Raw genomic sequence first — 14,075 nt, 5'->3', positions numbered from 1 at the left:
GGCGGGGGGGCGGGGCCGGCGGAGGAGAACCTGCCCCGCCTCCTGCGGCAGGTGGGCGGGGCCACGGCGGGGGGAGGGGCGGGGTGGGGGAGGGGCTGTGGGGTGGGGGAGGGGCTGTGGGGAGGGGCTATGGGGTGGGGGAGGGGCTATGAGGGGGAGGGGCTATGGAGGGGCTATGGAGGAGGGGGAGGGGGCTGTGGGGGAGGGGGAGTGGCTATGGGGGTGGGGGAGGGGCTGTGGGGTGGGGGAGGGGCTGTGTGGGTGGGGGAGGGGCTGTGGGGGTGGGGGAGTGGCTATGGGGGTGGGGGAGGGGCTGTGGGGGTGGGGGAGTGGCTATGGGGGTGGGGGAGGGGCTGTGGGGTGGGGGAGGGGCTGTGGGGTGGGGGAGGGGCTATGGGGGTGGGGGAGGGGCTATGGGGGTGGGGGAGGGGCTGTGGGGTGGGGGAGGGGCTGTGGGGTGGGGGAGTGGCTATGGGGGAGGAGGAGGGGCTGTGGAGTGGGGGAGGGGCCATGGGGAGGGGCTAAGGGGTGGGGGAGGGGCTATGGGGATGGGGGCAATCTATAGGGCTGGGAGGGATGAGGGATTCTATGGGGCGGGGCCTTTCTATGGGTCTGGGGGCTCTCTATGGGTCTGGGGGGACTCTATGGGTCTGGGGGCCTCTCTAGGGTCTGGGGGCTCTCTATGGGTCTGGGGGCTCTCTATGGGGCTGGGGGGTCTCTCTATGGGTCTGGGGGGCTCTCTATGGGTCTGGGGGCTCTCTATGGGTCTGGGGGGTCTCTCTATGGGTCTGGGGGGCTCTCTATGGGTCTGGGGGGGTCTCTATGGGTCTGGGGGTCTCTCTATGGTCTGGGGGTCTCTCTATGGGTCTGGGGTCTCTCTATGGGTCTGGGGGGTCTCTATGGGTCTGGGGGGCTCTCTATGGGGCTGGGGGGTCTCTCTATGGGTCTGGGGGGCTCTCTATGGGTCTGGGGGGCTCTCTATGGGGCCGGGAGGTGTGTGCTGTGGGTCCGGGCTCAATCTCCAGCTCCCTAAACCCAACAACCCCCCCTTCCCCCCCCCCTCTGCCCCACACCTCTGCCCCATAGCGCGAGTGGGGCCGGTGCCGCCACGGCGGCTTCTCCCCGGGCGAGAAATCCCGCGTCAGCTCCCAGTAAGCCGCCAAAAACACTTTGGGGGGCGGGGGGGAAAGGGGGGTGGGGGAAAGGGGGGGAAACCCCCCTCCCCCGCCCCACCGGCCCCACACCTCCCCCTCTGCCCCCCAAGTTTCCTCCCCAACCACGTGGCCTTCGCCGACTCGTACCCCCAGAAGGCCTTTTGCGGCCTCTTCTCCCCCGACGGATCGCTCTTCGTCTCCGCCTGCCAAGGTACTTATGGGGCGGGGGGCGCTATGGGGAGGAAGGTGGGGGGGGGGAGAAGGGCGGCTGCCCCACAACCGCCTCCGCCCCACAGATCAGACGCTGCGGCTCTACCAGTGCCGGGGGGAGGGGCTGCGCCTCTTCCGCGCCTCCCGCGGCCGCGACGTGGGGTGGAGCATCCTCGACGTCGTCTTCAGCCCCGACGCCGCCCACTGCCTCTACTCCAGCTGGTCCGACTACAGTGAGTGGGCGGGGCTTAGGGCCGGGGGGGGCGTGGCCAGGTGGTGGGGGTGGAGCCTGAGTGGGTGGGGTGGACCCCCACCCCCCCACAGTCTCTATTCCCCCATAGTCAGACTATATTCAGTGATGTTGGGGGCGTGGCTTGAGGCGTGGGGGCGTGGCCATGTCGTGGGGGAGGAGCCTGAGCCATGGGGGTGGAGCCTGAGTGGGTGGGGCACAGCCACCCCCACCCCACCCCCCCTTACACAGTCTCTATTCCCCCTTATCTGATGATCATCAGTGCGGAAGGGGGCGTGGCTTAGGCCCTGGGGGCGTGGCCTGGGGTTAGGGGCGGGGCCTGAGCCATGGGGGTGGAGCCTGAGTGGGTGGGGCGGAGCCTGAGTGGGTGGGGCAGAGGCCCCCCCCCCCGTCTCTATTCCCCCTTATCTGACTATAACCAGTGATCTAGGGGGCGTGGCTTATGCCATGGGGGCGTGGCTTAAGGCGTGGGGGCGTGGCCAGGTCCTGGGGGAGGAGCCCGAAACGTGGGGGTGGAGCCTGAGTGGGTGGGGCGGAGCCACAACCCCCTCTAATGGCCCAATTCCCCTTTAGTTAACTATAACTGGGGGCGTGGCTTACGCACGGGGGCGTGGCTTACGCCACAGGGGGCGTGGCCTGTGGGTTGGGGCGTGGACAAGCGCTGGTGGGCGTGGCCGTGCCATGGGGGGGTGGAGCCTTCGTGGGGGCGGAGCTTGAACACCCCCCCCCCCCTTTATTGCCCTGGGGAGGGAAGGGGCGGGGTTTGAGGGGAAGGGGGCGTGGTCATGGGGTGGGGGCGTGGCCAAGTGGGCGAGGCCTGACTAGACCACGCCCCTCCCCCCTTTTGGCCCCGCCCAGTCCACGTGTATGACATCTACGGGGACGGGGACAACCACACCGCCCTCGACCTGCGGTAGGGGCGTGGCCTGAGGGGGGGGTGGGCGTGGCCATGGGCGTGACCAAAGGGGGTGGGCGTGTCTTTTGGGCGAGGGGGCGTGGCTTTGAAGCGGGGGGCGTGGCTGTGGGGCGAGGGGGCGTGGCTACAGGGCAGCATAGGGGTTGGGGTGTGATGGGCGTGGCTGCGGGGTGGGCGTGGTTGCAGAGTGGGCGTGGCCATGGGGCGTGGCTATGGGGCGGGCGTGGCTATGGAGGCGGGTGGGCGGGGCCAGGAGGTGGTTAGATGGGTCGGGGGGGGTGGGGGAGTGCGTCCGGGGAGGGGCGTGGCCTGTCGCGCCTTAGCCCCGCCCCCTCCGGCCCCGCCCAATCGCAGGCCGGAAGAGCGCCGCTTCGCCGTCTTCTCATTGGCCGTGGGGCCGGACGGGCGGGAGGTGGTGGGCGGGGCCAACGACGGCTGCCTCTACGTCTACGACCGGGAGGCGCAACGGAGGACCCTCCGGGTGAGGGCGTGGCCCGGGGTGGGCGTGGCCCGGGGTGGGCGTGGCCTTGGGGGGGTGGGGGGGGTGGGGTGGGGCGGGGCTAAGGGGGGAGGGGGGGGAGGTGGGGCCATGGGGGGGGGCAGCGTCGTTCTATGGGGTCAGGGTGGGTGGGTGGGGCCGGTGATGTCATCGGTGGGTCAATGTCCCCCTATGGAGGTCAATGTCCCTCTGTGGGGTCAATGTCCCCCCGTGGAGGTCAATGTCCCCCTATGGAGGTCAATGTCACTCTATGGAGGTCAATGTCCCCCTATAGAGGTCAAAGTCCCCCTATGGAGGTCAATGTCCCCCCGTGGAGGTCAATGTCACCCCATGGAGGTCAATTTCCCCCTATGGAGGTCAATGTCATCCTATGGAGGTCAAAGTCCCCCTTTGGAGGTCAATGTCCCTCTATGGAGGTCAATGTCCCCCTGTGGAGGTCAATGTCCCCCCGTGGAGGTCAATGTCCCCCCGTGGAGGTCAATGTCCCTCTATGGGGTCAATGTCCCCCTGTGGAGGTCAATGTCCCTCTATGGAGGTCAATGTCCCCCTATGGAGGTCAATGTCACCCTATGGAGGTCAATGTCCCTCTATGGAGGTCAATGTCCCCCTGTGGAGGTCAATGTCACCCTATGGAGGTCAATGTCCCCCCGTGGAGGTCAATGTCCCCCTATGGAGGTCAATGTCATCCTATGGAGGTCAAAGTCCCCCTTTGGAGGTCAATGTCCCTCTATGGAGGTCAATGTCCCCCCGTGGAGGTCAATGTCACCCTATGGGGGTCAATGTCCCTCTGTGGAGGTCAATGTCCCTCTGTGGAGGTCAATGTCACCCTATGGGGGTCAATGTCCCCCTATGGAGGTCAATGTCACCCCATGGAGGTCAATGTCCCTCTATGGAGGTCAACACCATTCTATGGGGTCAATGTCCCTCTCTGGGGTCAACGCCGCCCCATGGAGGTCCGTGACCCCCCCCCCCCCCACCCCCCGCAGGTGGAGGCCCACGAGGATGACGTGAACGCGGTGGCGCTGGGGGACGGGGCGGGGCAGCTCCTGCTTTCGGGGGGGGACGACGGCGTCTGCCGGGCCTGGGACCGCCGCTGCCTGGGGGAGGGGCGGCCCCGCCCCGTCGGCCTGCTGGCCGGCCACCGCGACGGCATCACCTTCCTGCACCCCAGGGTGGGCCACCGGGGGGGCGGGACACGACACACGAGGCACTGGGAGGGCACTGGGAGGGACTGGGAGGGGATTTGGGGGCGCTGGGAGGGGCTATGGGGTACTGGGAAGGGACTGGGAGGGGATTTGGGGCACTGGGAGGGACTGGGAGCAACGGGGGAGGGACTGGGAAGACTTACAGCGCAACTGGTCCAACTGGGATGGTCTCCAGAAGCTCTGGAGATGTTGTAGGTGGCACTGGGAGCGCTGGAGGAGGGTTTAGGGTCAAGTGGGACGTAGTTATGGGCGAAGGAGGTCAACTGGGAGCAACTGGGGTCAACAGAGCTGACCTTTTGGTGGAACCAGTCAAACTGGGATGGTCTCCAGAAGCTCTGGAGATGCTGTGGGTGGCTCTGGGAGCGCTGGAGGGGGGTTTAGGGTCAAGTGGGACGTAGTTATGGGCGAAGGAGGTCAACTGGGAGCAACTGGGGTCAACGGGGCTGACCTTTTGGTGGAACCAGTCAAACTGGGATGGTCTCCAGAAGCTCTGGAGATGCTGTGGGTGGGAGTGGGAGCGCTGGAGGAGGGTTTAGGGTCAAGTGGGACGTAGTTATGGGCGAAGGGGGTCAACTGGGAGCAACTGGGGTCAACGGGGCTGACCTCGAGCTCCCCCTCCCCCCCCAGGGCGACGGGCGGTACCTGGTGTCCAACTCCAAGGACCAGACGGCCAAACTGTGGGACCTGCGGCGGCCGGCCGGGCCGGGGGGGTTGGCCGCCGCCCGCCGCGCCGTGGCCCGGCAGAGCTGGGACTACCGCTGGCAACGGGCCCCGCCCCGCGGTGAGCTCCGCCCTCCTTCATTGGGCTAATTAATTAATTAGGGGGTGGGGGTGTGGGGGGGGTAATTAAGGCGGTCTACAGGGAGGGGGCGGGGGGGGGTGGCTGGGAAAGGGGGGCCGGGGGGTAATTAAGCGCGTCCTGGGGGTAATTAGAGCCGCCCCCGGGGTAATTAGGCACACTCAAGGTTAATTAGAGGCGCCCCTGGGGTAATTAGGAGCACTCAAGGTTAATTAGAGACGCCCCTGGGGTAATTAGGAGCACTCAAGGTTAATTAGAGGCGCCCCTGGGGTAATTAGGCCCACCCCTGGGGTAATTAAAGATACCCCTGAGGTAATTAGACCCATCCCCGGGGTAATTAGGCCCAGCCAAGGGGTAATTAGGCCCCCGAGAGGTTAATTAGCCCCCTTCCTGGGGTAATTAGGGCCTCCCCGGGGTAATTAATGCCACCAATGGGGCAATTAATGCCTCAGCACCCGGTTAATCACCCCCTCCCCCCCTTAATTACCCCCTCCCCCCTTAATTACCCCCTTAATCACCCCCTCCCCCCTTGATTACCCTCTCCCCCTATTTGATTACCCCCTCCCCCTCTTTAATCACTCCCTCCCCTTTAATTACCCCCTTAATTACCCCATCCCCCCTTAATTACCCCCTCCACCTCCTTAATTACCCTCTCCACTTCCTTAATTATCCCCTACCCCTTAATTACCCCCTTAATCACCCCTTCCCCCTTAATTGCCCCTTAATCACCCCCTCCCCCTCCTTAATTACCCCCTCCTCTTCCTTAATTATCTCCTCCACCTCCTTAATCACCCCCTCCCCCTTAATTACCCCTTAATCACCCCCTCCCCCTTAATTACCCCTTAATTACTCCCTCCCCCTTAATTACCCCCTCTCCCTCCTTAATTACCCACTCCACCTCCTTAATTACCTCCTCCCCCCCTTAATTACCCCCTCCACCTTAATTACCCCCTTAATTACCCCCTCCCCCTCCTTAATCACCCCCTCCACCTTAATTACCCCCTTAATTACCCCCTCCCCCTCCTTAATCACCCCCTACCCCTTAATTACCCCCTTAATTACCCCCTCCCCCTCTTTAATCACCCCTCCGCCTTAATTACCCCCTTAATTACCCCCTCCCCCTCCTTAATCACCCCCTCCCCCTTAATTACCCCCTTAATTACCCCCTCCCCCCCCCGCGGTCGCCATGGCGACGGAGGGGGCGTGGCTTACCCGGTCGCTATGACAACGACGTGTGCGTGAGGGGGGGGGGGGAGCGGGAGCGGCGCGCGGCGCGGGCGCCACTGCGGCTGCGCGGCGGCGTCTCCATGGTGACGGTGGGCGTGGCCCGGCCTCCCCCCCCCGCCCACTTCCGGCGTAGCCATGGCGACGGCGCCGCTTCCGGGCGACAGCTCGCTGATGACGTACCGCGGCCACGCCGTGCTGCACACGCTGCTGCGCTGCCGCCTGGCCCCGCCCCCCGGCCTCTTTCTGGCGGCGGGCTGCGCCTCGGGGGCGGTGCTCGGTGAGGGGGCGGGGCCCCGGGGCGGGCGGGGGGGGGGGCGCGGTCTGCAGGGAGGGGGGGCGTGGCTTGGAGGCGTGGGGGCGTGGCTCGGGGAGGGGGGAGTGGTCTGGAGGAGGCGGGGGCGTGGTTTGCGGGGGTAAAGGAGGGCGGGGGGCGTGGCTTGGGCGGGCGGGGGCGTGGCTTGGGGCTGCGGGGGCGCGGCTGGAGGAGGGGGAGTGGTTTGGGGAGAGGGGGCGTGGCCTGGGGGGGCGTGGGCGTGGTTTTGAGGGGAGGGGGCGTGGCTTGGGGCTGCGGGGGCGCTGCTGGAGGAGGGGGAGTGGTTTAGGGAGTGGGGGCGTGGCCTGGAGGGGCGGGGGCGTGGTTTTGAGGGGAGGGGGCGTGGCTTGGGGCTGCGGGGGCGCTGCTGGAGGAGGGGGAGTGGTTTAGGGAGAGGGGGGCGTGGCTTGCAGGGGTAAATGGGAGGGGGCGTGGCTTGAGGGGCGGGGGCGTGGCTTGGGGAGAGGGGGTGTGGCCTGGTGGGGATGGGGGGGCGAATCCTGGCGGCAGGAAGGGACTGGGGGGGGAGGCGTGGCCCGGCTTTGGCCACGCCCCCCTCCCCGCTCTGACCACGCCCCCCCTCCCCGGCAGTGTATGACGTGCTGAGTGGGCGGGCCGTGCGGCGGCTGACCAATCACGGCGCCTGCGTGCGCGACGTCTGCTGGCACCCCCAGGGGGGGCGGCTCGCCACCGCCTCGGTGGGCGGGGCCTGGGCGCGGGGGGGCGGGGCTAAGGGGGGAGGGGATAAGGGGGGCGGGGCTAAGGGGGGGAGGGGCTGAGGGGCGCTATGGGGCGGGGGAGGGGGTGGTTGGGGGGGGATCTGTGGGTCTGGGGGGGATCTATGGGGCTGGGGGGGATCTGTGGGGCTGGAGGGGATCTGTGGGGCTGGGGGGTCTCTATGGGGCTGGGGGGTCGCTATGGGTCTGGATCTATGGGGCTGGGGGGGATCTGTGAGTCTGGGGGGTCGCTATGGGGCTGGGGGGGATCTATGGGGCTGGGGGGGATCTGTGGGTCCAGAGGGCTCTCTATGGGGCTGAGGGGTCTCTATGGGGCTGAGGGCTCTCTATGGGTCTGGGGGGTCTCTATGGGTCTGGGCTGGATCTATGGGTCTGGATCTATGGGTCTGGGGCTGAATCTATGGGTCTGGGGGGGATCTGTGGGTCTGGGGGTGTTTCTATGGGGCTGGGGGGCTCTCTATGGGGCTGAGGGCTCTCTATGGGTCCAGAGGGCTCTCTATGGGTCCGGGGGGGCTCTCTATGGGTCCAGAGGGCTCTCTATGGGGCTGAGGGGTCTCTATGGGTCCGGGGGGGGTCGCTATGGGTCCGGCTGACCCCCCGCTCTCTCCCCCTCCCCCGCAGTGGGACGGCACCGTGCGGCTCTGGGACTATCGGGAGGCGCCGGAGGAGGACGTGTGGGGCGCCGGGGGGGGGGACACGGCGGGGGGGCCCCTCCGCCCCACGGCCGCCCCCCAATAAACTGCTCTGACCCACAAGTGCCGCCCGGAGGGGGCGTTATTTGGGGGGGGGGGGAGGGGGGATGGGGGGGGAAAGGGGGGGGAGGGGGGACATTGGGGGCTCTGTGACCCCCAAGTTGCCGTCTTGGACCCACATCCCCCCCTGTGCCCCATAACCCCCTGTGCCCCACATATGGTGTCCCCACATCCCCCTGTGCCCCACATATGGTGTCCCCCTGTGCCCCACATCCCCCCTGTGCCCCACATATGGTGTCCCCCTGTGCCCCATAACCCCCTGTGCCCCACATATGGTGTCCCCACATCCCCCTGTGCCCCACATACGGTGTCCCCCTGTGCCCCATAACCCCCTTTGCCCCACATATGGTGTCCCCCTGTGCCCCACATCCCCCTGTGCCCCACATATGGTGTCCCCCTGTGCCCCACACCCCCCCTGTGCCCCACATATGGTGTCCCCCTGTGCCCCATAACCCCCTGTGCCCCACATATGGTGTCCCCACACCCCCCCTGTGCCCCACATATGGTGTCCCCCTGTGCCCCACACCCCCCCTGTGCCCCACATATGGTGTCCCCCTGTGCCCCATAACCTCCTGTGCCCCACATATGGTGTCCCCCTGTGCCCCACACCCCCCCTGTGCCCCACATATGGTGTCCCCCTGTGCCCCACACCCCCCCTGTGCCCCACATATGGTGTCCCCCTGTGCCCCATAACCCCCTGTGCCCCACATATGGTGTCCCCACATCCCCCTGTGCCCCACATATGGTGTCCCCCTGTGCCCCATAACCCCCTGTGCCCCACATATGGTGCCCCACATCCCCCTGTGCCCCACATATGGTGTCCCCCTGTGCCCCATAACCCCCTGTGCCCCACATATGGTGCCCCACATCCCCCCTGTGCCCCACATCTGCCGCCCCTCCCTCCCTCCCTCCGTCCGTCCATCCGTCCGTCCGTCCGCGTCCCCCCTCTGTGTCCCCCCCTCGGCCATGTCCTCCCCGTGTCCTTGTCCCCACCCCCCCCTTTCTCCCCACAGCCCGTGGGGCGGCCGTGGGGCGGCCGTGGGGCGGCCATGGGGTGGTGTGGGGCGGCCATCCAGGCCCTGAGCCGTGGGGCGGCCGCCCTCTTGGGGTCCCCCCTCTTCCCCCGGGCCCACGCCTTGACCTTGGCCCTACTTGTGGGGCTGGGACCCACCTTGAGGGCCCGCGCCGACCCACACAGCCTCTTGGCCTCCCCCCATAACCTGCTGGAGGCGTGAGTGGGGCTGGGGGGTGGTTGTGGGGCTGGGGGGGTTATGGTTGATCTATGGGGCTGGGGGGGATCTGTGGGGCTGGGGGGTGGTTGTGGGGCTGGGGGGGTTTAGGGGGGATCTATGGGGCTGGGGGGGTTGTGGGGCTATGGGGGCTGGGGGGGAGCTATGGGGCTGGGGGGGATCTATGGGGCTGTGGAGGAGCTATGGGGCTGGGGGGTGGTTGTGGGGCTGGGGGGGTTATGGGGGGAGCTATGGGGCTGGGGGGGTTTAGGGGGGAGCTATGGGGCTGTGGGGGTTGTGGGGCTGGGGGGGTTATGGGGGGATCTATGGGGCTGGGGGGGATCTATGGGGCTGGGGGAGTTGGCCATGGGGAAGCAGGGGGTGCTGTGGGGCAGAGGGGCTGCTATGGGTCTGGGTGGGTTCCTATGGGGCAGAGAGGCGTCTATGGGTCTGGGGAAGTCGCTATGGGTCTGGGTGGGTTCTTATGGGTCAGAGAGGTGTCTATGGGTCCGGGGGGTGTCCTATGGGGCAGAGAGGCGTCTATGGGTCTGGGGGGTGTCCTATGGGGCAGAGAGGCATCTATGGGTCTGGTACATCGCTATGGGTCTGGGCGGGTTCCTATGGGGCAGAGAGGCATCTATGGGTCTGGGTGGGTTCCTATGGGGCATCTATGGGTCCGGAGGGTGTCCTATGGGGCAGAGAGGTGTCTATGGGTCTGGGGAAGTCGCTATGGGTCTGGGTGGGTTCCTATGGGGCAGAGAGGTGTCTATGGGTCTGGGGGGTGTCCTATGGGGCAGAGAGGTGTCTATGGGTCTGGGACATTGCTATGGGTCTGGGCGGGTTCCTATGGGTCAGAGAGGCGTCTATGGGTCCGGAGGGTGTCCTATGGGGCAGAGAGGTGTCTATGGGTCCGGGGGGTGTCCTATGGGGCAGAGAGGTGTCTATGGGTCTGGGTGGGTTCCTATGGGGCGTCTATGGGTCCGGGGAGTGTCCTATGGGGCAGAGAGGCATCGATGGGTCTGGTACGTCGCTATGGGTCTGGGCGGTGTCCTATGGGTCAGAGAGGTGTCTATGGTTCCGGATGGTGTCCTATGGGGCAGAGAGGCATCTATGGGGCCCCTCCACCCCTCCCCAACCTTCTGCCCCACAGGCGCCTGGTGGCCTCGGCCGGCGGTTGGACCACCTTATTCCTGGTGGCCCTCTTGGTGGCCGCTCTGCCCCTGGTCCGGCCGGGGGGCGGCGCCCTCCTGCGCGCCGTGGGGCGCTGGGTGGTGGCCTTGGCCCTGGCCCGCGCCGCCCCCCGCTTCTTCGCCGCTTTGGAAGCCGCCACCGGCCGCTGTTGGAGCCCGGTGGCCGAAGGTCTCCTCCTCCTGCCCCACGGCGACCCGCGGAGCTGCCGGACCCACGGACACCGGTGGGAAGGTTTCGGCGCCTCCCCCCAAGCTTTCGCTTTGGTTCATTGCGGTCTGGGATTGGCCGAAGAAGCTGGAGCTTTGGGGCGGGTCCTCTACCCGTCCCGCAAGAGGAAAGGTGGGGCGGGAGGGCGGGGCTGGAGGTGGGCGGGGCCCCAGCGTGGAGGTTGGGGGGCTGAAGGACCTCAAGGTGGAGGTTGGGGGGCTGAGGAACCTCAACGTGGGGGTTGGGGGTCTGAGGAACCTCAACATGGAGGTTGGGGGGCTGAAGGACCACCTCAACGTGGAGGTTGGGGGTCTGGAGGACCTCAACATGGAGGTTGGGGGTCTGAGGGACCTCAACGTGGAGGTTGGGGGTCTGAGGAACCACCTCAACGTGGGGGTTGGGGGTCTGAAGGACCTCAACGTGGGGGTTGGAGGTCTGAAGGACCTCAACGTGGAGGTTGGGGGGCTGAGGGACCACCTCACCGTGGGGGTTGGAGGGTTGAGGGACCTCAGCATGGAGGTTGGGGGTCTGAAGAACCTCAACGTGGAGGTTGGGGGTCTGAGGGACCTCCTCACCGTGGGGGTTGGAGCCCCCCGGAAATGGGCCAACCCGGGTGGGAGAGCCCCGAAGGACCTCCACGTGTGGGGTGGAACCGCGAAGGACCTCCGGAGATGAGATGGGGCCCCACAGGACCTCAAGGGGTGGGGTGGGACCCCCATGGGCCGTGGCCGCCATATTGGGAGACCTCCGGAAGCCCCCGAGGTGGGGGGTGGGAGGTGCCCACCTCCTCCCCCAGCCCGGGGTGGGGCCAGAAGATCTGGGGCTGGTTGGTAGGAGCTCTCCCATTGGGCGGTTGGCTCTTTGGGGCGGGGCCAGCGGCTGGGCGGGTCTCGTCCTCCATGGGGGCCTCCATGAGGTCACCACCACCCATGAGGTCATCACCACCCATGAGGTCATCTTCACCCATGAGGTCACCACCACCCATGAGGTCATCTTCACCCATGAGGTCATCGTCACCCATGAGGTCACCACCACCCATGAGGCCACCACCACCCACTGGGCCACCACCGCCCACTGGGCCACCGCCCCCCGGCGGACCCCACCCCGCCCCGTGGGGCCCCACCCCCCGCTGGAAGGAGGCAGGAGATGGGGCAGAAGAAGGGCCCCGGCGGCCGGGGGTGGCCCTCTGCCTCCTCTTCCTCCTCAACGTGGCCCTGGTGGTGGTGTGGCAGCTCCTCCTGGCCGTCACCTTGGCCTACCGCCACGATTGGCCGCGCAACGCCGCCGGCGCCGCCATGGGGTGGGCCGCTTGGGCCGTCACCTATCGCTGGTGGTACCGCTACCCCTGGTCTCCTGGACCGCCTGGCTTGGGCCTTCCGTCCTCTTGAAGGACCTCCAGGAGAACCTCAAGTGTCCAGGAGAACCCCAAGTGTCCGGGAGAACCCCAAAGTCCAAAAGAACCTCAAGTGTCCTGGAGAACCCCAAGTGTCCGGGAGAACCCAAATCTCCAGGAGAACCTCAAATGTTCTGGAGAACCTCAACTGTTCTGGAGAACCTCAAGTGTCCTGGAGAACCCCAAAGTCCAAAAGAACCTCAAGTGTCCTGGAGAACCCAAATCTCCAGGAGAACCCCAAGTGTCCTGGAGAACCTCAAGTCTCCGGGAGAACCTCCAAAAGTCCAGGAGAACCCCAAGTGTCCTGGAGAACCCCAAGTGCCCAGGAGAACCCAAATCTCCAGGAGAACCTCCAATGTTCTGGAGAACCTCCAAAAGTCCAGGAGAACCCCAAGTGCCCAGAAGAATCCAAAAGTCCAAAAGAACCTCAAGTGTCCTGAAGACCCCCAAGTGCCCAGGAGAACCCAAATCTCCAGGAGAACCCCAAGTGTCCTGGAGAACCTCAAGTGTCCAGGAGAACCTCCAAAAGTCCAGGAGAACCCCAAGTGTCCAAGAGAACCCAAATCTCCAGGAGAACCTCAAATGTTCTGGAGAACCTCAACTGTTCTGGAGAACCTCAAATGTTCTGGAGAACCTCCAAAAGTCCAGGAGAACCCCAAGTGTCCGGGAGAACCTCCAAATCTCCAGGAGAACCCCAAGTGCCCAGGAGAACCCAAAAGTCCAAAAGAACCTCAAGTGTCCTGGAGAACCCCAAGTGCCCAGGAGAACCCAAAAGTCCAGGAGAACCCAAGTGTCCAAGAGAACCCACACGTCCAGGAGAACCTCCAAAAGTCCAGGAGAACCCCAAGTGTCCTGGAGAACCCCAAGTGCCCAGGAGAACCCAAATCTCCAGGAGAACCTCCAATGTTCTGGAGAACCTCCAAAAGTCCAGGAGAACCCCAAGTGCCCAGGAGAACCCAAAAGTCCAAAAGAACCCAAGTGTCCAAGAGAACCCACACATCCAGGAGAACCTCAACTGTTCTGGAGACCCCCAAGTGTCCAGGAGAACCCAAATCTCCAGGAGAACCTCAAATGTCATGGAGAACCCCAAGTGTCCAAGAGAACCCCAAAGTCCAAAAGAACCTCAACTGTCCTGGAGAACCTCAAATGTTCTGGAGAACCTCAATTGTCTTGGAGATCCTCAAGTGTCCTGGAGAACCTCCAAAAGTCCAGGAGAACCCCAAGTGTCCAAGAGAACTCAAATCTCCAGGAGAACCTCAAATGTTCTGGAGAACATCAACTGTCCTGGAGAACCCCAAGTGTCCTGGAGAACCCCAAGTGTCCAGGAGAACCCAAATCTCCAGGAGAACCTCAACTGTTCTGGAGAACCTCAACTGTTCTGGAGAACCTCAAATGTTCTGGAGAACCTCCAAAAGTCCTGGAGACCCCCAAGTGTCCAGGAGAACCTCGAGTCCAGAAGGTCCATGTGGCCGCGGGGGGAGGTCCTATAGGGCAGTGTTGGGGGTCTGAGGGGGACACACAGGTGTCCGGGGAGGTCCCAGACCTCCAGGAGAACCCAATTGTCCTGGAGAACCTCAACCGTCCTGGAGAACCTCAACCGTGCGGGAGAACCTCTGGAGTCCAGAAGGTCCGTGGGGCCGTGGGGGGAGGTCCTATAGGGCAGCGATGGGGTCTGGGGAGGTCCCAGACCTCCGGGAGGACCTCAACTCTCCTGGAGGACCTCAACTCTCCTGGAGGACCTCAACCATTGAGGAGGAACCATTTTTTGGGGGTCAAAAGGGGCCGAAAAGGGGTTTTTTGGAGGTTCCTGGAGGTCGTTGAGGTCTCGGCCAATCAGGAGAAGGCGGAGGGGGCGGTGCCCTGCGCCGCCATTGGCTGAGGCCGGCGGCCAATCAGGTGAGGAGGTGGCGATGAGCCACGAGGGGGCGCCCCAACCCCGTTGAGGGTCCCACCTCCCCCCCATCCCCCCCCTCATTTTGGGGTAAAATCCGCC

General features: G+C 65.4%; 3 protein-coding genes across 5 annotated transcripts; all 3 read left to right on the top strand.

The window, feature by feature from the left end:
• Window positions 1-6: 6 nt before the first annotated feature.
• DCAF11 (DDB1 and CUL4 associated factor 11) lies at window positions 7-8,087 on the top strand (the record flags this gene model as incomplete). Its single annotated transcript, XM_082500879.1, has 11 exons — window positions 7-51; window positions 1,087-1,151; window positions 1,265-1,365; window positions 1,451-1,597; window positions 2,473-2,527; window positions 2,885-3,011; window positions 4,016-4,201; window positions 4,862-5,015; window positions 6,394-6,537; window positions 7,165-7,271; window positions 7,932-8,087. Coding segments are annotated over 11 exons (1,248 nt in total), but the record flags the coding sequence as incomplete, so codon positions are not given.
• A 790-nt stretch (window positions 8,088-8,877) lies between these two features.
• Window positions 8,878-11,364, top strand: LOC309685073 (fat storage-inducing transmembrane protein 1-like; the record flags this gene model as incomplete). Its single annotated transcript, XM_082500880.1, has 3 exons — window positions 8,878-9,293; window positions 10,442-10,846; window positions 10,944-11,364. The coding sequence occupies exons 1-3, from the start codon at window positions 9,112-9,114 to the stop codon at window positions 11,362-11,364; spliced, it is 1,008 nt and encodes a 335-aa protein (XP_082357006.1). The 5' UTR covers window positions 8,878-9,111.
• On the top strand, window positions 11,111-13,961 carry LOC309685070 (uncharacterized protein; the record flags this gene model as incomplete). Of its 3 annotated transcripts, XM_082500878.1 has the most annotated exons (3): window positions 11,111-12,099; window positions 12,173-12,206; window positions 13,432-13,572. In XM_082500878.1, the coding sequence occupies 3 exons, from the start codon at window positions 11,366-11,368 to the stop codon at window positions 13,570-13,572; spliced, it is 909 nt and encodes a 302-aa protein (XP_082357004.1). The 3 variants fall into 3 exon arrangements, with proteins under 3 accessions (XP_082357004.1, XP_082357002.1, XP_082357003.1); XM_082500876.1 differs by having other exon boundaries at window positions 12,173-13,961; XM_082500877.1 differs by having other exon boundaries at window positions 11,836-12,269; window positions 12,629-13,961.
• Between the last annotated feature and the right edge of the window lie 114 nt (window positions 13,962-14,075).

Source organism: Vanellus vanellus, assembly GCF_965231255.1.
Source record: "Vanellus vanellus genome assembly, contig: HAP1_SCAFFOLD_2261, whole genome shotgun sequence".
In the NCBI taxonomy this organism is placed as follows: domain Eukaryota; kingdom Metazoa; phylum Chordata; class Aves; order Charadriiformes; family Charadriidae; genus Vanellus; species Vanellus vanellus.
This window is presented reverse-complemented; position numbering and strand designations above follow the sequence as displayed.